At 42.2% G+C, this 20716-nt stretch overlaps 1 protein-coding gene across 4 annotated transcripts in view; it reads right to left on the bottom strand.

The window, feature by feature from the left end:
* Positions 1-1066: 1066 nt before the first annotated feature.
* ttc28 (tetratricopeptide repeat domain 28) overlaps positions 1067-20716 on the bottom strand; it is a 135106-nt gene continuing 115456 nt past the window's right edge. The window contains exons 18-35 of one of the 4 annotated variants that reach the window (XM_047344385.1): positions 20591-20700; positions 19169-19298; positions 18703-18930; positions 17320-17479; positions 14350-14481; positions 13168-13309; positions 12875-13054; positions 12062-12636; positions 11730-11977; positions 8336-8460; positions 7428-7505; positions 7176-7335; positions 6765-6841; positions 5861-5884; positions 5473-5602; positions 4771-4878; positions 4052-4688; positions 1067-2933 (exon numbers count right to left, since the gene is read on the bottom strand). In XM_047344385.1, coding sequence (XP_047200341.1) covers positions 1805-2933; positions 4052-4688; positions 4771-4878; positions 5473-5602; positions 5861-5884; positions 6765-6841; positions 7176-7335; positions 7428-7505; positions 8336-8460; positions 11730-11977; positions 12062-12636; positions 12875-13054; positions 13168-13309; positions 14350-14481; positions 17320-17479; positions 18703-18930; positions 19169-19298; positions 20591-20700 — 4373 coding nt within the window. In that variant the 3' untranslated portion in view covers positions 1067-1804. Of the gene's footprint in view, positions 2934-4051; positions 4689-4770; positions 4879-5472; positions 5603-5860; positions 5885-6764; positions 6842-7175; positions 7336-7427; positions 7506-8335; positions 8461-11729; positions 11978-12061; positions 12637-12874; positions 13055-13167; positions 13313-14349; positions 14482-17319; positions 17480-18702; positions 18931-19168; positions 19299-20590; positions 20701-20716 lie in introns of all 4 variants that reach the window. The other 3 variants (XM_035184263.2, XM_047344386.1, XM_047344387.1) reach the window with 3 other exon arrangements.

Raw genomic sequence — 20716 nt, 5'->3', positions numbered from 1 at the left:
TGTGTTATACATGTGTTATACACATATTTAACATGTGTTACATATGTGTTATTTAACATACTGACAGTGGTGGGAAACAAGTACTGCATTTAACTACAAATATTTACTAAACTATTTCTACTTAATGTTACTTCATATTTCTCTTCCACCAGATTTCAGAAGGAAATGTACTGTAAATACATGTATTTAATAACTAAGTTAGTACTTAGAAGTTCGTACTATTGGTTAATTAAAAGATTTAGAGTAATATTACAAAATATGGTTAATGAATAAATGATGATATGTTTGTGGCCAGCAACGTCTCCACCTTTCATGCTTTGGTGAGGAAGTTTATGCATCATTTTATTTTTATGTTTCATTAGGGCCTTAACCGAGACAGTCTTGTTTTTGGAAGCACTGAACAACTATTCATATGTAATAGTGTTTTTTAACTCATTAAAATAATAGATAACAAAATAAGATCAACATACATGCCGCAAAAATACGTAATGGATATCTGGGGGGAAATCTACCAGCTACTCAGCAGTAGTTAAACTTAGTGCTTGTTACTGCGTCAACACTTACAATCCAATAATATAAAATAGAATATTTTGAAATTGGCTGCCTGTATGATCAGTAACCCTTAGTTTTGGTGCTTTAATCATATTTTAATGTTCTTTTGTCTGTACTTTTATTGCAGTACAATTTTAATGTAAGACTTTTTCCAGTAACAGCACATCCTGTTATTACTCTGTTGTTATTACTTTTATTCCCAATTCCTTTTCTTCAAGCTGTCTGATTGTTTAATGACTAAAAATGTGTTTTCTAACAAAATAACTAACTAATTTTCTTAGGATTTCAGACACATCAAATTTAGCAGTGTGGTTATATTTGACTGACTGATTAAATACTTTGGATATAAATACTACAAACACCAGACTAAGAACTCAGATATACTATAAAGATATTCGCATAGTGTGACCAGGCTCTTAATTTCAATTTACCTGACTTTTTCATGTTTAATATGAATGGAAATAATGCCTGAAGACTTTTTAGCCACTTTATACATTTAAGTAATCAAAACAAGACAAGGAAATGAACCTTTATTTGTCAACTTCATGAGAATTGAGAAATGTCTAAATAAGTCTGGCATCGCTGCAAAATTGCACATTACAAAGTTAATGAAACACTCAATGGCAAAAGGTACCATGCTGACAGTCACACTTCAAATCACATCTCCATAAAAAAATACCAAAATGTTTTCTTTACTTTATCCTTCTTTTAATTGTCTTTATAAAATGTGTAATAATGACTGAAAAACACAGTTTACAAAATATATGACAACAATAAGCATCGGTAATGACATTGAGCAATAATTATTACACAATAAATCAAGATCAAATTCAGGTCAACTTACACAAATATAGCGAGTGCTTAGGTTGACATTAAATGTTTTCCTTTTCTCGGGCATTCAGTCAGCGGACTGTGAGTCAAAATTTCTTTTCAGTGTACATGGAGCCATTGAGACACATGCTCTCTCTCGTCAGTCATGAAAACACCAATAAAGCCAGGGCTTCGACTCTTTCCAGCTCTGACCAGAAGAAGGCAAACTGTAGTCATCACATTCAAAACATTAACATCCCTTCAAAGGAAAAGTAATGCCATCGAAAATCAAAGTCAGTATGAAACAATGGGTTTTTTAAATCCTTGTCTTCAGCAGGTGTCGTTGGTTGTATCTTGCAAACTTCTGCCGTTATACACACAGAAACAGAAACAGAAGCCCGGCCTACTGGCTATGGGAGCAACGTGGCAAACATCCAAACTCTCAACATTTAGAAGACGGAAAAAAATGTCCAGGTGAGAGAAACTTGAAGCCATTCCCAGAGGGAAGTCTGCTGCCTCCTTTAGAGTTTGTGGGAACAGTAGCAGCTGGAGGTGGGGGTGGTTTAGCCTCCAGTTTTTGGTGACCATTTGGTCTGTTGTCAGAGTTCTGATCCTCGGATCCTTCTACGTTTTTGCTTAGAGACTCGCGGTTAGGTGACAGATTCAGCAAACCCAGAACATCTTTCTGAACTGTACTCATTCTTTTATTTCCCCCCCGGAGAAAACTGGCAGGGCAGGGCACCTCGTGCTTCTGGCTGGCGTTGGCCCAGAAGGTTTTCAAGTTATGAACTGCCTGGACTTTGTTGTCGTGTTTTGACTGGTTCAGTTCAGGGGTGTTGGCCGGGCTGGAAGAGCCTGAAACAGATCCTGTGGAGGAGTAGGAAAGAGCTGGCGATGGGGCACTGTCGGCCGGAGAGCGGGAAGGTGAGATGTGGGCGGAGTAAGGCGAGGGAGGGTATTTCAGTTTGAGCTGAGCCAGCGCATGCACATCAGGGGAAGCCATGGAGGAAGGCGAACCCTGCTCTTTTCCAGAGAGAGATAAGGACGAAGACGAATGAGCTGGACTGTTGTAGCCTGAGCTGATTTTCTGTAGCGAAGACGAGCGTGAGGGTGGTTTAGGCCGAGTCGCGGGAGGTGTTGAGACAGAAGTGGAGAGGGGCGAACGATGTCGAGGAAGAGAAAGAGGAGACGAGCAAGCTTTTAGACTTGCTCTACTGGGTGGCCTGCTAAATGCACTGGTCTCTGAGGGCTGAAACCCACGTGCTCCCCCAGTGGGAGTCAAAGTTGGCGTTGTGGGAGTAGAGTGAGATGGCTGTCTGGCATGTGCCTCCTCTCTCCCCTCAGGCCCCGTCAGTGTCTTCCCTCTCATGTTTGCCTTCTGTAGGCTCTCCACTGCTTGCATGTGGCTCTGGGTCTCCTCCAGGATCTTCTGGGCCAGTTCCTGTGGATCCATTTGTCCCGCAGGCCCCATCCTCTCCTCCTGGGACTTGACCGTGCTGTCTGTCTCAGTACTCGACTGGTCCGACTCAGAGCTGCTAACCTTCCCTTTCCTTGTCCTCTGAGGAGATGAGCTGGGGAAAAATAATAAAAAGAGCTAAATATCAAGTTATGTTTAAGTGTATGCCTCTAGAAACTGCAGTAGTAAATGAGACTATAAATACTAAGTGCCGTCATTGCCAGTATCTCCTACTTATCCATTCATATAAAAAAAAAAATCTATAATTTGAATCTAACTGCCTTGTACAGTAAAATTATGTCTACTTGCCTACAATAGAATTTGCTTGAACTTTTAAATTTGTCCAAGCATGTTTCATTTTTCTTTATTCTAGTGGAGAAACATATCTTGTTCTTGTTTCGAAATGCAAACTGATTGTTTGAAGAAGTCGATTTCTGTTGGAAACTGCATGGCCAAATTTAACTCACTGCAACTGCAGATTATTTTACTTTTTTTAAGAATAATATAAGTTTTAGGACTCAATTATAGACAAAGTGTACTTTTGTTTTGATGCTTAAGTTGTCAGATATCCAGGAGACTCCCTTGTGTCAGTGTTAGGGAGATCATGAAACTAGATGTAGCTGTTGACTGTGTCGTGCTGTGCATTGACTGAAATCGAACGTGTCCTCTCATATGCTTTTATCATGTTCCCCATGTTAGGTTTAGTGTGTTCGGATTTTGTAACAACCACTGAACTTGCACTTTGAGATATACTTTGGCTGCGGCTGTTTTGCAAGTATTTGGTGATAATCAAAAAATTACCAAATAAACAGTATATATTATAATATAATTTGATTTGAAGTTGGCTCTAGAGGAAAAGTCATTAGTTGTTAAAATCCATCTCGAGGAGAACATGAATGTCTGTAATAAATTTCATGACAACTCATCCAATACAAATGTCAACCTGTCAGTGGCGCTAGATGACAAATCAGAGAAACACTAAAGTCAGACAGATTCAGAGATTGTGGAAATTGAATGTATGCACCAGATTTCCTTGGAATCTATCAAACAGCTGTTGAGATATTTCATTCTTGACGATCATGGTGGACAAACCGTCCGACATTGACATGAGAACTGGCAGAAGAATATATAATTATTGCTAACCCTTTTTTTTTAGAGTGAGAATTCTTCACAGACAGGACAGGACCAGACCATGTTCATTCATTCTGACTAAACAAACAGCATTGGACTCACATTTCCTGCCTGAGCTTGGGGTTGGAGGAAACAGTTGGGGGCAGCGGTGGAGCTTTAATGGGGGATGTAGGTGTGCTGATGCTTCCCTTGGAAGAAATCGTGATAGGATACCTATGACCTCCATTAGATCCTCTCCCTGCTCCGCCTCTGCCATGTCTGTGTCCTGCAGGAAGTGGCAGCGTGTCACAGTCCCTCCCTCCTCGTCCTAACGGCTCACTGCTTATAATGGAGTATCCCTCATACTCCTCGTCTTCCCCTTCTCCTGCTGCTCCTCCATGATTGGGGAGTCGACCTCTTGAGAGGCCGCCTGAAGGACGGAGGGAGGCGTAGAGGCCTGTCCCCACACGAGATCTGTCTGGCTCCTGTTGATGCAAGCGCTGACTGATGGTGTCACTTCCTGCGGGCTCTGGTCTGGACAAGAAACTGAGAGAGGAGGCGAGGGAGCTGAGGCTGTAGACAGAGATGGCATCGCAGGAGAGGTTGTCCGGGCAGACTGGGGGCAGGAAGGAGGGCTGAGGTGGGTAGCAACCGAAAGAGAGGGGTAAAGAGTGAGGCTGGGAGGCGGACTGGGAGGACGACAGGGACTCCAGGGAGGAAGAGCTGTCCATGCTCAGTCGCTTGGGAAGCTCTGTGGAGTCTGAAACAAGACAGGGTACGAGTGTTAGAATAAAGTTTATAAGTTTTAGAAAAGAAAGTCCAACATTATGCATCATTCTCACCAAAAAGCGCCAGGAGGGACTGAAGAGCAAAATGCATGGTGCGTCTGCTGGCCTGTTTTCCAGTCTTCAGCACGACCTCCTCCTGACCCACCTCACAAAGATCGAAGCCTGAGAGGGAGGGCGAGTGGAGGAAAGTAACTAAGACATTCACTCAAAGTACTTCAGTGCATTTTTGAACTTTGTTATTTTAATCCTACAACATTCAAGGAAGATAATGCACTTTTTACTCCCTACATTTATTCATCAGCTATATTAATTATGTAATTTGGAGACAAGGATTTCAAATATAAATGCATGATGAGATAATTATAGAGGCTACAGCATATGAAATAGGTCATATTAGCACTGCAGACACTACAATACAACACTAAAACACTGTGGATCACTGTTTGAATTCAGGCACAAGGTATATATGATGTTCAGACTTGATTAAGCCTGCAGCTGTAGGTTTTAATAAACTGTTCATAAATGAAAATTATTCTGGATGTCCAGCAGCCGTTTTAAAGTTGGTGCATATAGAGCATCCATTGCAGGGGCCTTCGTGACCAATTAAAAAGCTTACGGGACCGAGTGAGTCATTTGGTTGTTGGGTGGATGTGGCGGTGGTTATGAGGCCAGTAATGACACAACTAATGAAGTAAATGAAGGACAGTAAATCAGAAGGAAATGAAAGCATAGCTTCTTTTATTCTTACTGACTCACCGAGTGCTGCTAGAAACTCGTGGCAGCCCGGGAGCCTCCAGAGCTGCACACTTATGGACACTTGAATGGGAGCCAGTGAGAAGTCCTGCTCTTTGTCGCCAGACTGCAACTGCACCAACACTTGGTGAAGCTTTGAAGAAGAACGACATGGCGTTTAGAAGGAAAAGTGAGAGGGAGAAAAGAGTCCAATAAATGGACGATATAATGTTCAACAGGGATTCTACAGGGACCACATTACATGACAATACTCAGTCAGGCTTAATGTAGCACCCACATCACTAAGATCTTACAAATCAAACACAAGCAAGGAACTTAGTGCTCTCATCATTGTGGGCCGGCTTTAACCAGTCTTATTAGTTTCTTTGTAACATCCGTGCGGAACACTTACCATTCCCACCATGCTTTTAACGGCCTTTATGACGTGGGTATGAGAGAAGAGGAAACAGAACTTCAATTAATTCCTGTGTAAATGATGCGTTTGGGTCACTCTACACATGCATGACTCATGACTTGTTTATGTCGATGGTAACCTGTGATACACGGTGTGGAGGGTTATGAGTATTCACTTGTGGGTGAATGAGTGTTGAAGGTAATGTTGAGATCGGTGCAGAACGGATGCGCTCTAATACAATAACTGAGAGGGAAAAACACAATGCCCAGATGCCAATACTATGGAATGAGTCAGTGGTGGAAAGCAGAGTGCATCTCCTCAGTTTCGAAGTGATTGTATTTCACTACAGTTTATGCTCCTTTATCCTTTATCTACTCCAATACTTTTCATAGGACAAGATTGTGCATGTTTCAGATGTCTGTGCGAAAATGTCTTTTGTAAGATTGTCTGAGGCCAAAAGAGGTGAAATTCTCCAATACTTACACAAATTATAAAAGATTAAATGTTACATTGGTGTTTAATAATTTAATTTTTTCATATGTCCTCTCACATTAATCATCTCATGACCCCTCAAGTGAATCGGATGATCCTTTGGAGGTGGCTGACCCTTAGGTTGGAAACCTCTGGACTAACCTAACTGTATAAGCAGTAGATAAAACCAGCTCCAACTCAAGCAGCTACAGCAGTGACATGCAGCATCAATATTAAAAATATAATATTATAACAAAAAGTATCAGTCACAGGGGAAATGTTACTGCAGAATGAGAATAAGTACACTTTGCTGATATGTTTCCCAAACAGGATTTGGAGTGTTTCTACATGGGTGAATGCTACTTCTCCTTAAGTAAAGGAATGCTTCTTCCACCAGTGACATGAACACTGCTGTTAACTGTGACAGTACCTTGTGAATGAGCTGTTCTCCGGCCTCAGACGCTGTGACAAGCTTACAGAGGGCCTGCAGAGCTGGAGGAGTCAGACCTGAGGGTGTACAGGAGGTTCATTAGATATAAATTAAATATATTCACTAAAGCTATAATGATTATTTATAGAACTCATATGGTCAGGTGTAGCATGTCTACAACTCAGAAGGTCAGTTTTAACATCAAATCCATTCAATACAGAATCTGCTGCTTCAGTGGCCTCTGCTGGCAGATATCATAAGTACATGTATTATGACACTACAGTAAGAATTATTCTCTGGGTGATACACAAATAAATTGTAATTTCATAGCAGTCTGTGCAGGGGTAAAACAAGATGCTATTTTATCAGTGTGATTGACATGACATTTAAATGATGGACAAGCTGCAGTACCAAGCAGGGCCTGTAAAGTGGTGCTGCACTGCTGCAGCCGATCTCCAGGGTCTGACTGGGGGAAGAACACCGCCGAGGAGAGTCCTGCGACGCTACCGGAGAAGTCCAACCGGAAACCCACCGCAGACAGGAGGGCCTGCCACCCGGGCACCCCGCCGACCTTACCCAGAGGAGAGGAAACACATGGACGTGAGCGGAGGAGACAGGCGCTGACATTTAAAGACAAAGAGAGGGATAGACCAGCACTCAGACCTTATTCTCCACGCTTTGCTGGGATGTGTACATTGGGTTACACTGGCCACTCTGAATGCGCTGCAAAGACTTCTCAATCTGTAGAGAGAGACAGAGACAGAGATAGTCCATGGTAATTAATCACTGTGGGACTTTCTGATTGGGAACCATGTGCTTGGAGATGATATTTACAATTAACTACTGGGGGATTTCAGACCTGGAGCTCTTAGCAACATGCTCTGATGGAGGTGTGATAGATAGAGCATGGAATATGCCATAGCAGAATTTCTTTTTTCTCATCTTTCTCAACAACATTCTCAACAACAAATTTGAAATTCCTTTTTAGATGGAATGAAAGTGATGCATCAAAACCATCAGAAGGGTGGAAGCGACAAAACTTATTTGCAAAGAGGCAACTCCTTGTCGATGTCGGTCATCGTGTCACTATATAGTAGATGCTATACTATATAGGGCTGAAACTAATGGTTATTTAGTAATTTTGTCTGTAAAATATCAGTTTGTGCGGTAATGTGAGTTCTTCACGTTTTGTCCAGTCAACAGTTCAACACCCAAAGAGATTCAATTTGACAGAGGGAATCAGCAAATGCTCACATTTGAGAATAAATACATTTTTGGAAGTTTTGTTTATCAAGACTTAATCAGATTACAAAATGTTTGCAGATGAACTTTCTATCAAATAACTAATGATCCTTTTGGATTGTTAAAATCATAAATGATACAAACCTGTGGCTGCATTCCCCCCCAAGTGATTGCCACATGCATCATTTATTGATTAACAGTATAATTTGCATTAACAGTTGGTCGTCCACTTGATGTGAGAGTCAGATGTGTTCATCTGATCACGGTGGGTCCAGACCCATGCTAAGAGTTATTATGTTATTGTCTCAAAAAGTGAGGAGGGGTCTCACCAAGTGTAACAGCACTCTGAGGGCATCCCTGGCTCTGTCTGGGTACTGCAGGATCTCTGCCAGGGCTTGGCCCACCAGCGACATGGGGCTGTTCAGCTTCACATCATTTCCAATCAACATGTAACCTGAAAGAAAATACACAGTGGAATATCTCTTACTGTTAAAGATGGTCGACATGGCAGTATGGGTCATAAACCCCGCCTCCTCCATGGTCACCGTAAGCTCAGGACAAATACAAATCTGCTCATCTTTTCTGTAAGTTTGATTCTAATTAGTTATTTGATGCTATGAACTGGGATGAAATGTCATGATTGACAGCTTGTAATTGGTTGAGCGTGTATATTGGTGGGATCTTGACACCACAGCCCCACTCCAGGATCACTACTGGACAGACTCAGGCTCTAAATGACATGTAAGAAGGCAGAGCCCATCTCTGGGATGTTTTGGCTTCATTTTTGTACAGTGGGAGGAATTGTGTCATCCATCTTTATATACAGTCTATGAAGTGTATCATAAGAGTACGTGAAGTCATCCAAAGTAATGTTGCACAAAGTTGGAGCTTCACTCTGCTATTTGTGTCATTTGGAAAAAAGAAATCAATCTGAGTAACTGTGAGCAGTGGGAGGGAGCGGGAGAAAATAAGTCAGAGTTACTTAATTAACTATTCATAAGTGAAACCACATATTCCTGAGTCTGTGTCTAAAGGAACATCCAGTAGCTTTTCTTATACATAACTATACAAACTGTGGAAATGTGAATAAATGTATTTGTTTTGTAGACTTCTCCAGATGCAGATAGGAACACAATCAATAACTTTAGTCACTACACACATAGGCCTAGTAAAAAAACATGATATAAAGATGTGACAAATGTGGAACAAACTGTTCCTCGTCTGTTCTGGCTTGCTGCTGTGCACCTCCTTGCTGCTGTGCACCTCCTTGCTGCTGTGCACCTCCTCTATATAAAGAAAGTTCACCCTGACATGCACTTGACTTCAGCATCAGCCTGGTTTGAGGCATAGATGAAACGTCTACATCCACATTCGTTGTATTCAGTTACAAGGATGTTTCCTTCACTTTGCAACAGCCTTTCATCCTGCTCACATTTAATATCTCTTAGGGATTTTTTTGCAAAAGTCTCCCTGAACATTATTCACTCAATGCTCTGCCACTGAATTTCTAAAAGAAGCTAATATTGAACACAACTGAAAGATAAGAGAGTGCAGCACAGAGCTCTGTTTTGTAAAGATGGAAGTGAAAAAGAAATCTGTCAGAAGGTAAAAGAGGGGTTAGTGCATTAGACTGCTGCTGCACAATGACGGATTTTATCATAGTTTTACTTGACAGAAATAGAGGAAAGGGAAAACAATATATAGAGAGTATATCCTTCTGTTTAATCAAACCCCAATTGAGAAGGGCTGGGGAATAAAACAATATCAATTATTATTGCTATTTCATTTTCATCAGTAGCAATGTGACAAAGGTTCTATATATATTGATTTGCTTAAGATCAAGCATGTTACTGAGGAGGTAGAAGACATCATTGATCTGCCTCAGATTTGTAAAATGTTTTGCTGTTTATCAAGTGTTTGTCATTCTCTGCACATAAAGAAGAGTTTAAAACCACAACTAAAATCTGTCTTTAACCTAAAAGAAAAAATAATGTGACATTATTGGGATAAATATTGATATCGACTGATATGAACATTATTAACTTGTTTGGCCTTTTCCTCCAACCCATGATTTGGCATTTTCAACTGGACTGACATTGTGATATTTCTTGAAGTACAGCAGGTAGTTATCTGGGTGCTGCTGATATTGGAGTAATGGATAAGGAATAAGATTTATGTTGCTGAAAATGAACAGTCTATTAATAGCATTAAAGACCAAATGAAATGAAAATACATGTTCCCAGTTTTAATCCTGTGTCTCTTGTTATTTGCCAAATATTTGTTAAAAATCAATATCATTTAGTATTTTAAATGTAAATCTCTGTCTTTTCTCTTACTGTAAAACACTTTCAACTGTTTGATGACTCATCCTGCAGCCAATCGGCAGAGACCGTACAGGGACCTGCGTTGTTCGACTCAGCGGTTAAATCGACAGGCGTCTGTGAAGGTGGTGGCGAGAAGTCCTCGACAACAGAGAGCAGGATGCCGTCATAACTCTCCAGCTTCGTTGAGCTGCTTATTACTGTCAACAAATTCCCATTCAGTGCCATCGGCAGCTTTAAATATCAACCAATAACCGCAACAACTCCCTTCATGTGGTTTTAGTAGCCACATATATGCAGAACCAAGCAGCTCTGACATCTGTTTCACACGGTCTTTAATGATTCTGCTCTCATTTACTACAGCAGATCATGTGTTTCCATCTCCTCCTGTTCCCTGCAGCTTCCTCTCTCACACCAACCACCTGCACGTCCCCTCCCACCACATCCATTAACCTCCTCTTTTCCTCTTGCCTGACAGCTCCAACTTCCCCATCCTTCTCCTACTGTACCCAACATCTCTCCTCCACACCTTCTCAGTGTCACCTCTCTTCCCTTGTCTCTGCTGTGACTAATTGGACCAATACTGATGGTCACGGTGGTGATTGAACACTAAAAATATGTTGTGTACTCGCACACATTTAGTTGTTTCTTTGTGTTTTCCTTTTTGCTGGTCTTGCTTCATTTGCATAATGCAGAACATAGTTTCTCAGTTGTTAATAATTGCTCTCAATTTAGAGACAATTGTTTTTGTGATATTTTATAAATATATTTTGTGGTATATTTAATTGTGTAAATCTTATTTTTGGGGTAAAAACTATGACCTCTCCCATGTCCAAACACACTGAGCTTAAAATACAGTTTTTTACTTAATACTTAATTGTGGGAAGTCACGTGATCCATCACCAATATGTTATTGCCCCTTTGTGGTAAGATGTAAAAAATACCTTCGATATACTCATTCCTAATCTTGTCCATCAAAAATCTTAGCAACTTATTCGACTCTGGCTTCAGCTCCTGTCTTTCCATCAGTGTCACCATCTCCAAACCATTAAACCTAACTGGTCTCACTACATCTTGTCGACATTCCCGCACCATTCAGTCACAAACCATCCACCTATCCTCATTTCATATACAGCCGTGATTTGGGAAAAAGGTAAATAATCAACAGCAAAAAAAAACTTTCTACGGGTCCACTTGTGTTTTCCAGAGTTTTCAACTGCATCTCAATGTCTTACTTAGTGGATGGAGTTTGCTCAGAAGTCCCATTCTTAGGTCACATGATTGAAAACTGAGCAAATTCCATGACAACTGAGAAAACTCCATGGGCAGATGAATACTGTGAGATGTTCGTAAGTGGACTGTGAGTGTGTGTGTGTGTGTGTGTCCATGGTAATCTGCTCACCAGCCCAGTTGGAGGGGTGTGAGAAGTGCTTGCTGCTCTGCAGTGTCTTCATGGCCTCCGTCAGAGCAGCACTGGCTTTGGTGCCGTTGAGAAGTGCTGTATAGAAGGTGTGTGTTAACAGTTTGGAGGCAGCTATCGGTGCAGGCCACAAGGAGACACACACACACTGGACACCCGCAGCTAAGAAGGCCCGGGTCAGACCCACCACCCCGTCAGCTGTCACCCTGCTGCTGGACTCCGGGTACAACCTGAGGTGACAAGGAATCAGAACGAAGGTGAGCTGTGGAACCAAAACGTTTGTTTTAAATGTTGAATCTGTGGAAGGTTTTTACCTCAGAACCACCAGTTTGACGGTTAAGCACAGGCCCAGTATATCAGCAGCAGTGAGGAGGAAGTCTTGAAGTGATGGACTGTCACACACACTCTCCACATCACACACACTGTCCTCATCCTCGCTCGCTTCATCTGCCGCCCTGAGTCCCTCTGGGCTGCTGTGCTTCTTTGAAAACGAACCCTTGACCTCTGCATCCTGATCCACAGGCTGGCCTGAGGTCAAGGCCCCACACAGTGATTTCTCCTTGGGTCGGCTTCCTGTGCCCTCTCCCCCAGCATGCTCTTGGCTGGGAGAGAGGACCACGGCCGCGAGCTTCCAAGATATATGAGTCGCAAAGTGAACGCACTCTGCCTGACTCAGTGCTGCGAGCACACGCTCCTTTGTGGCATTCGCCCCGGTCAGTGGATGACATCCAAGCTGTTCCCCCAACCAAAGAGCTTCATCTTGGGCTGAAGGCAGGGGACCCCACAACCAGCGGTCCATCACGCTGGGGGGCAGGCGAGGAGCTCCGACCACTGCAGCCACTGAACCTCCATCTGTGCAAAGTGAGGGTCCGCCTCTACGTTGATGAGGCTGTGGGTAGAACAAGGACTCAGATCAGACATTTGTTTTCATGTTGATTGAGATTCTTCATAGTTTAAGGAGTTAAATCAAAAATACAATACAAGACAAGATACATTAGAAGATTTGAGGAATAATTAATTCATTTAGCTAAACAAAAATCCCTCTTTTTCACAAAAATCTGCAAAAACTTAGAGGGACAACTGCAACAATTAGGATGCAGTTTTTTTAATGCATACAATTGACTTACCTTGATTGTGGCTCCCAGGCTGGCTAAAGAAGGTACAGAAATGAGACTGAACCTCTCATACAGGTACTCATTAGAGGAGCTGCCTTTGAGCAAGGCGAATGGGATCAGGTACAATTCTCCCTCCAACACTAATATGAGCTGTCTGTGTCTGCCCACAGGTCCACTACTGTGCATCAGGCCCTAGAGACAAGAGAAGATACAAATATGACTTTAAAAAAAGATAAAAAGACATGGTAGTGGGCTGTATATTGAAATATAAAGAATTTCTCCTGACACATGCAAGCTATACATACGCCTTCCATGGGTGCTATGAGTAAGTCATAAAGGGCTCGGAGAGGAGGTTTGCTGATGTTACTCAATCGACAAGGAGGAGAGGACAAGCTGTCTTTCCCTGGAGACACTGTGGCACTGTATAGGCTGGTCATGCTGCGACAGCTTCTGTTGAAGGTATAAACACACATGTGAGAAATACACAAACATAAACCAAAGTGCTGGACTGGTGCAAGATGTTACCGGTTTACTAAGGGGACTTTCACACCGAACCTGTTGGGTCAAGACTTTCTGACTAATCAGTTTAGTCCAAACTAAAATAACAGGTGTGAAAGGTGCCACAGACCATAGACTGACCAAAAGAAGTGGATCAAAGTGAACCAGGGTTTAGCTTGTTTGCAGTGTGAAAATACTGAGTTGTCCCTCCGACGATTTCATGTTTGACAACGGTGCCATTCGGTAGACGTCGCCAAAGATGGTGATGATGACAAGATGTACCTATGTCATTCAAAAGTATTTAGTGGGCTCCCTGAATTACAATATGGAACCAAAACTAACCGGATCAAATGTAAACAATGTATCAAAGACATGAACCTCGGTTTGGACCATGGTTCAGGTGTGAAAATGCCCTTAAATGGTTAAAATACACAAAGATTCTGCACCAAATCATATTACAATCTATCCAATAGTTAAAATCAAAACCACAAATGTCAACCTTAGGCCAGCGGCAGAGGAAATATACATGTTGAGACATTTCACTGGATAAGTAAAACATTTGATCTGCCCTGTCTCTAGAGGGATAGTAAGAGGATCAACACAATCAGTAAGCTGCATCCTCTGGGGACCATAAATGTCTCTACTAAATGTCCTGGAAAAACAACCAATCATTTTCAGATATTTCAGTGTATTTCAGTCTGATCAAAAAGGCACAGTCACAAGCGGAAGGATAAATGTCCCCCTACTTTTGGACTATGGATAGTGTGTGTGTGTGTGCATACTGTATTTACCTGTATGAATCTGTTTTTAGTGGGAAATCCACTGATTACATGCATGGGACAGTAACATGTTATGGGGAGAGGAGCTCTGTTGGTGCTGAACGGGGGAGATGTATTGTCTCTGCTCAACTGTATTAATGCTTTTTTGTATTCTGTATGATTTGAAATACCAATTTTTTTTAAATGGCGCTGCCATCTCTGGAGACGAACCTGTTGAAGAGGTTGTTTCTGGACACCATGCGGAGGTAGCCTGTGGGGTCGGTGGCCGAGGTGTTCAGCTCCTCAAACTGCTGCTCTAACAGATCCCCGGCTTCACTCTCTGTCTCACTGCTGGAGCCAACTCTGGGAAGCAGACGGTGATGCAGGCAAACAGCGTTATTACAGAATTAATGAAACGTTATCACTACAACAAGCTAAAAGAAAAAGTGACTCAATTAATACAACAGTCCTGCAGTAAATCCTCCCTTCAGGAAGCTTACTATTAATTACTGTGCCTTCCAAGAATTCAAATATGAAGTTACGTCATCCAAAGCCCTACACACTACCTCCTTCTCCTGTCTGATGACTTTAGTATTTGTGGTCACTCTTTTGAATGAAGGTCCAGTCTGTAGGTTTTAGTATTTATCAACAGAAATTGAATATAATACTGATAAAGATGTAAAGAAGAATCACTGGAAAGTAAGAATTGTTTTTTTATTCACCTTAGAATTGACCTATTATATTTACAGGGGGAGTGGGACCTCTCCTACGGTGTTCCCCATGTTGCCCTGCTATACTTCTACAGTGGCCCAGAACGGACAAACTAAACTCTGACTCTAGAGAGGGACTTTCACATTTTTGTGTCACCACTGTAGATTCTCCTAAATGCTTGGAAGGAGGAGGGGTGAAGCAAGAATATTCAGTCACCCGCAATGTGCAACTTCACCACTAGATGCCATTAAATCCTGCACATTGAACCTTTAAAGATCGACCTTTGCGGCCACAATTGAGATTCAAACAGGTTAAAAACAATGAAAAACATAGTTAAATAATGGGACAAAAATAGAAGAGCATTAAAGGCCAACTACATATACTTAACATTAGCCACCATGCTGATCATACCAGACAAAGTAAGTCTATAGCAACAAATAAAACCTTATGTGTATTAAATGAAGCAAGGGTAGTTATTTTTGTTCATGTTTACTTCATGCTTACTTCACATGTTAAATTAAGCCCCTTTTAACATCAATGACGCGTTCTGGAAACAATAAAAAATGTGATTGTACTACAGGATGCAGAAAAGCAGGTACAAGCAAGGTAATGATATTGCTTATGAGGCGGTAAGTAATTTTAATATTGCAGTTTATTGCCAGCCTAGTGCTTACTGTGTGACACCTCAACAAGAGCATAATGAATCTTTTACAGAAAGAAAAAAAAGGCAACAGACTCCTTTGTGCTGGGCTGATGGCTCGCAGAATTTGCCATTAGCAGACGTCATTACTTTTTATGGAATCCCTTGGCTGCACATTTCACACACTCAGGGAGATTTGATCTGTTAAAATAGCACGTTCTTCTGCCGCCTGGATCCATGACAGAGGGTTGTAAAAGTCTACTGGTGGGTTGGAAAGCAGTTCAGTGCTGCATATGGACAAATACACACAATGTTGTGGATGAGCAGGATTCATGATATCATCAAGTATAAATGGAAGGAGGCTCCAGGCTCGCCACAGCTTTGACACACACACACGCACACACAGACACACACACACAGGGAAAGAAAGAAAGAGAGAGAGAGAGAGAGTAACACACACAGACAAACACACGCAGACAGTCACACACGCGACAGACACAATGAATCGCTGGTGGCTGCAGTAACTCGGCTGCAGTGGTTTTCACAGAAAGTTGAGACGCAGTTTGTGTGGGGGAACATTTGCTGACACAACACATGGTAGTGATTTACAAGCTCGTCATGTTGCACCAACCAAGGCCTGAAGTTGTGGGCAGGATAATTGCGGCCAAGGAAATATGGTGGGAGAAAGCAGGAGAGAAGGAAGACAGATGACAAAGGGAATGCGGCTCCTCTATCTTGCTTTATTCCCTTTCACTCCCTCCCCTGTGTGTTTTAATCACTGAAGATGTACTACAATAAGCCGTAAGACATAGACTCTGCAGTTACACTGACTAGTCTATGAGGCTTTGCCAATGCTGATGTTTAGGAGGTATAATGTTGACTATGTTGACCAAAATTTAAACCTCAGGGCGAGGTGAGCATCATTATTGTGTCGTTTTTCAGATTTTTGGTGATAAAGTAGCAGCTCTGGATGAAAGGTCAGACGATCAGTGTACTCTGGAAAAAATTAACAAGTATACTAAATTACATAGCACCCATTCAATACAGTAGTTGGCATTTTAAGTAAAATAGGCACCACTACAAGTAGGAGTCATCCTCTGGCGACCATGAATGTCTGTACAAATTTGTTTCCAATCCATCTTGAGATATTTCATATTTCAACATCATATATTTCACATCATGAGTGAATACTATGACCTGCTGGTGGCGTGAGAGGAAAAGTCTACAGGAGTGGGGACACGAGGCCAAAAAGTGCTGGTAAAAAGATTCTCTTCTGTCACTGATTGTCTGTACATGCGCATTAGTATGCCGGTTATTATTGGGTTTTTTAATTATCCCATTTTTGTGTTTCAGTAAATGTCATATTCGGATTTCAGGGATACTGTTGCATGTATATATTTGGGATACTGGTGCATCATGACAACGCAATCCCACCAGTCACAGCTGCGTATCTTCATATGCGCCCTGGTTCTGTGTGGTGGCAATATGGCGGATAACCCAAATCCACAACCCGATGTTGGTATGTGATAGAGCTAAGCCTGCTTTAAGCAAAAGTGGCCTAATTTTTCAATAGCCACCATACAGGAATTCAAATTGCCAGTGGGTTGTGCTGTTGTAACTAGCTACTGGTAAACATCACTTGCACCTGCACAAACAGCACAGTTATAAGTAGCCATATAACTTCTATATATCATGTATACAAGGATATAAATAACTAGATTTCCTAATATTCCATGCAAACACCATATCAAACCATATCATATGATCAAAACCTGGACAAGCTTCAGCATGAAAAACACAGTCACTGTCATTTGGAAGATTTTACTCTATTACTGAAGAAAAAGCTCTACCTGCTGTAATGGCTGTCCACTCCCAGAGCCTCTCTGGCGTTGTAGATGTGCTGGTCTAGAGACAGAGGACTTGCACCTGCTCCTCCTCCTCCATCCTGTGGGCTCCCACCGCCATCCGCCTCGGGATCTCCAAGATACACCTCGTTAAACTTCACGATACCTGTTGTAGCGTTCAGGAATAAAATAGGTGAATTGGTGCACGTTGTACTGTATGTGTACGTGTGAGTGTAGAAAAGGTATATTGAGCACAAAGTTTTTCATGCAAAGGTGTGTTTTTTTTGTGTTTAATTTTAGAGGTGGTTGTAAAGTATGAAAGTATAACAGATTTAAAAGTATTAAGCCCTAGGAGATTCTGGATCCTAGAGGCTACAGTGTGTTTTTTACAACCCCCAACACCAAAGTGGATGGAATAAACAATTGATGGGGTCGCAAATATGAAGTTGGCCCTAGATAAAGGTCATACGGTCGCAAATCCAAAAGTTAATTCCCTTAAATGTCCTCAAATGTCACGACAATTAGAATATGAGAGTCAAATATCAAAGAGTTAATCCATTGAGGAGGATAAGTAAATGTCATGGCAATCAACCCATTAGATTTTGGCCCAGTTCCAGTATCCACTCCTGCTGAGTCACAGAGGGTTGCAGGGGCTCAGGAAGTCTTTAGGGTTCTTTTGTGGCCTTTATTTAACCTTTGTGAAAAAGTGCAGCCAGGTGGGTGCATATTTCACAGATATAGCCCTAACAGCAGAACGTGTACACGACTTCCCATTTCAAACCATGATGTTGCTAGCATGTTGCTAACTTTGTGTAAATCTGTTTTCATTTGCTCCACCAACTTAACAACTCAGCACATAAAACAGTCAATCAGAGTGAGGCAATACCACCGTGAAAAGCAGCAGTGGTGAGTGGCATTCACTCCGACATGTTCAAGTCTATTGCAGTCCTCCAAAACAAATTACAAACAAACAGTACAACAGTTTTATCTGAAGATGATGGCGGATCACTGAAAGATGACGTGGAGGTGGCTCAGTGAGCACTGAGGTGAACCAGGGAGAGGTGATTGGCACAGTCGAGACTAGTTGGCCAATCAACTCTCCCTGCATTCAAAAGGCAGGGACAGAGCTGCGAGAGAGACACAGAGATACAGAAGGGACACGGAAGCTTAGATGCCAGCAGAAAGCAGAATAAAGAATGCTGAAAAGCAAGTGGTTCGTCTCTGGTGTGACTAACAACTTTATTAATTGATGGCTATCGGGACATGAAGAGGATTTCAACAAATAGGACAAAAAGTGCTTCAGAAAACTTAAAATCTAAACGTGTGTGGTGTGTTTTGAATGTGTGTGTGTGTGTGTGTGTGTGTGTGTGTGTGTGTGTGTGTGTGTACCTGTTCCCGGAGATATCAGCCAGCTGTACAGAAAGCCTCCAGCCAGAGAATAGTACAGGACCATTGCCCTCTGACTGTTAACTGTCTCCAGGATGTGCTCCACAGTAACTGGGATGTAAGGGTCGCTGCACGCTGCTTGCTGACTTCCTTTCTGGCGCTCGACCAGGAGATCGGCAAAGGCACGTGTACGCCCTCGCTCTGCAATGGCCAGAGCCTCATCGTGCCGACCTGGGTGGGAACACAGAAGAAGATAAAACAGGAATCCGGAGTGAGTTGGGAAGGAAGTAGGAGAACTGGGAGAGTGGAAGGTAAGTTAATTAAACAAGTGCATCCAGACATCTTGGCGAACAGACACACTGGAAGTGTGTGAAAATAAGGGAGGACAGGTGAGAAGACCTTACAAACAAAACAGGGCACAGTGATTCACACTGCACAATTATGACACAAGAGAGGGCAGCTGATTTACCTAGGCTGACGAGGACTCGCTGGAGAGCCTGGTACGAGCTGGTTTGCAGGTCAAACAGCGAGAGCTTGTAATCCGTGCTGTGCTGTGTCTCATGACGAATCATCTCAAATAAGACTGATGCTCTGTATAACTAAAAGACACAGCAAACAAACATACATCACACAACCTTCATAACTGAATGTGGTTGTAAAAAACAGTTGTAAAGCAGGAGGAGCTGATTTCAGTTGACAAACCTGAATGAGCGAGCTGTTACAATACTGACCACTAGGTGGCACTACGAATACACAACAAGGTGAACAGTCAGGAGGACAGCTGGGTGAGTGCTCTGCCTCACTTCTCACTGTCAGTCATTGGTGACTATAGCCAAACAAAGATGGTGTCACTACAACTGGCTGCTAATCATGTTGATTTTGAAAGCCTCGTAGGATCTAGATCACGGGATCACAAGTAACACATTGAACCCTTTAAAAACCCAATCTTAAAGAAACTGAAAAAAAGAAAAGAAATCCTAGATCTGCCCTCTGTTCCAGATACACATCAAAATGTAATGGGTTCTCTCCTGACCTATACCACATCCTTTCACCAGGTTTCGTGATTATCAGTTCAGTAGTTTTTCGGGATCTTGCTCAGAAACGGATTGACAAATGGACAGGGGTAAAAAAACATAACCTCCTTTATGGATAAAGTTTATCTACATCAAAAGATTTTGTGCTTTATGGTTGACAGATATAAACCAATGTGTTTTATATAAGTTCCACATCAGCGCTTTTCACATGTTTTCTTACATGACTTATAAATAAAGTTACTATCGATTTAACATGCTTAATGATGAATAAAAAGATGAGCACATACACCCATTCACACACACATTCAGACAGTGCATCTACGTGCACCACTTTCTCTATCACACATCACTCACACACTTCAGACACAGCCGTCAGGGGCAAGTTGGGGTTCAGTATCTTGCCAAAGGACACTTTGGCATGCAGAATGGGGGAGACTGGGATCAAACCTTCGACCTTTTGATTAGTGGACGACACGCTCTACCTCCTGAGTTGCAGTCCGCAGATCAATCATTGAGTCCATTGCACCTCCAACTGGCTGTAACTCAACCTCTGATGCCTGATGTTACAGATGGCTAGACACCCAGTTTGAGACAGGACGATGTCAGGCTGCTCATCCTGTTACAGCTCTATAGACCTGGCGCTCAGTGAGGGACTATAAAACAAAGTTATCGTCATGGATGAGAAGTGTGGTTCCATGAAGGAGGCAGCTGTTCCCATATCTAAAAATGGCAAAACATCCCTACAGCAATAAATCTCTGATTCACATTAGAGTTGTACAGTAAGTTCGGAAGCAAACACAAGTTAAGATATGCAGCTGCGAGTCTGAGAGAGTGTACACACACAAACAAACACACACCTGGTGCTGTGCCTCTTCCAGGTTTCCGCTGGCCCACAGGGACAGACCCAGGTGGTGGCGTATCTTAGCTTCGTCTTCTCTGCGACCTAACTGCTCGGCCAGACGCAGACCTGAGGAGAAGAAGAG

The sequence above is a fragment of the Hippoglossus stenolepis genome, chromosome 18, assembly GCF_022539355.2.
Source record: "Hippoglossus stenolepis isolate QCI-W04-F060 chromosome 18, HSTE1.2, whole genome shotgun sequence".
Taxonomy (NCBI): Eukaryota; Metazoa; Chordata; class Actinopteri; order Pleuronectiformes; family Pleuronectidae; genus Hippoglossus; species Hippoglossus stenolepis.
This window is presented reverse-complemented; position numbering and strand designations above follow the sequence as displayed.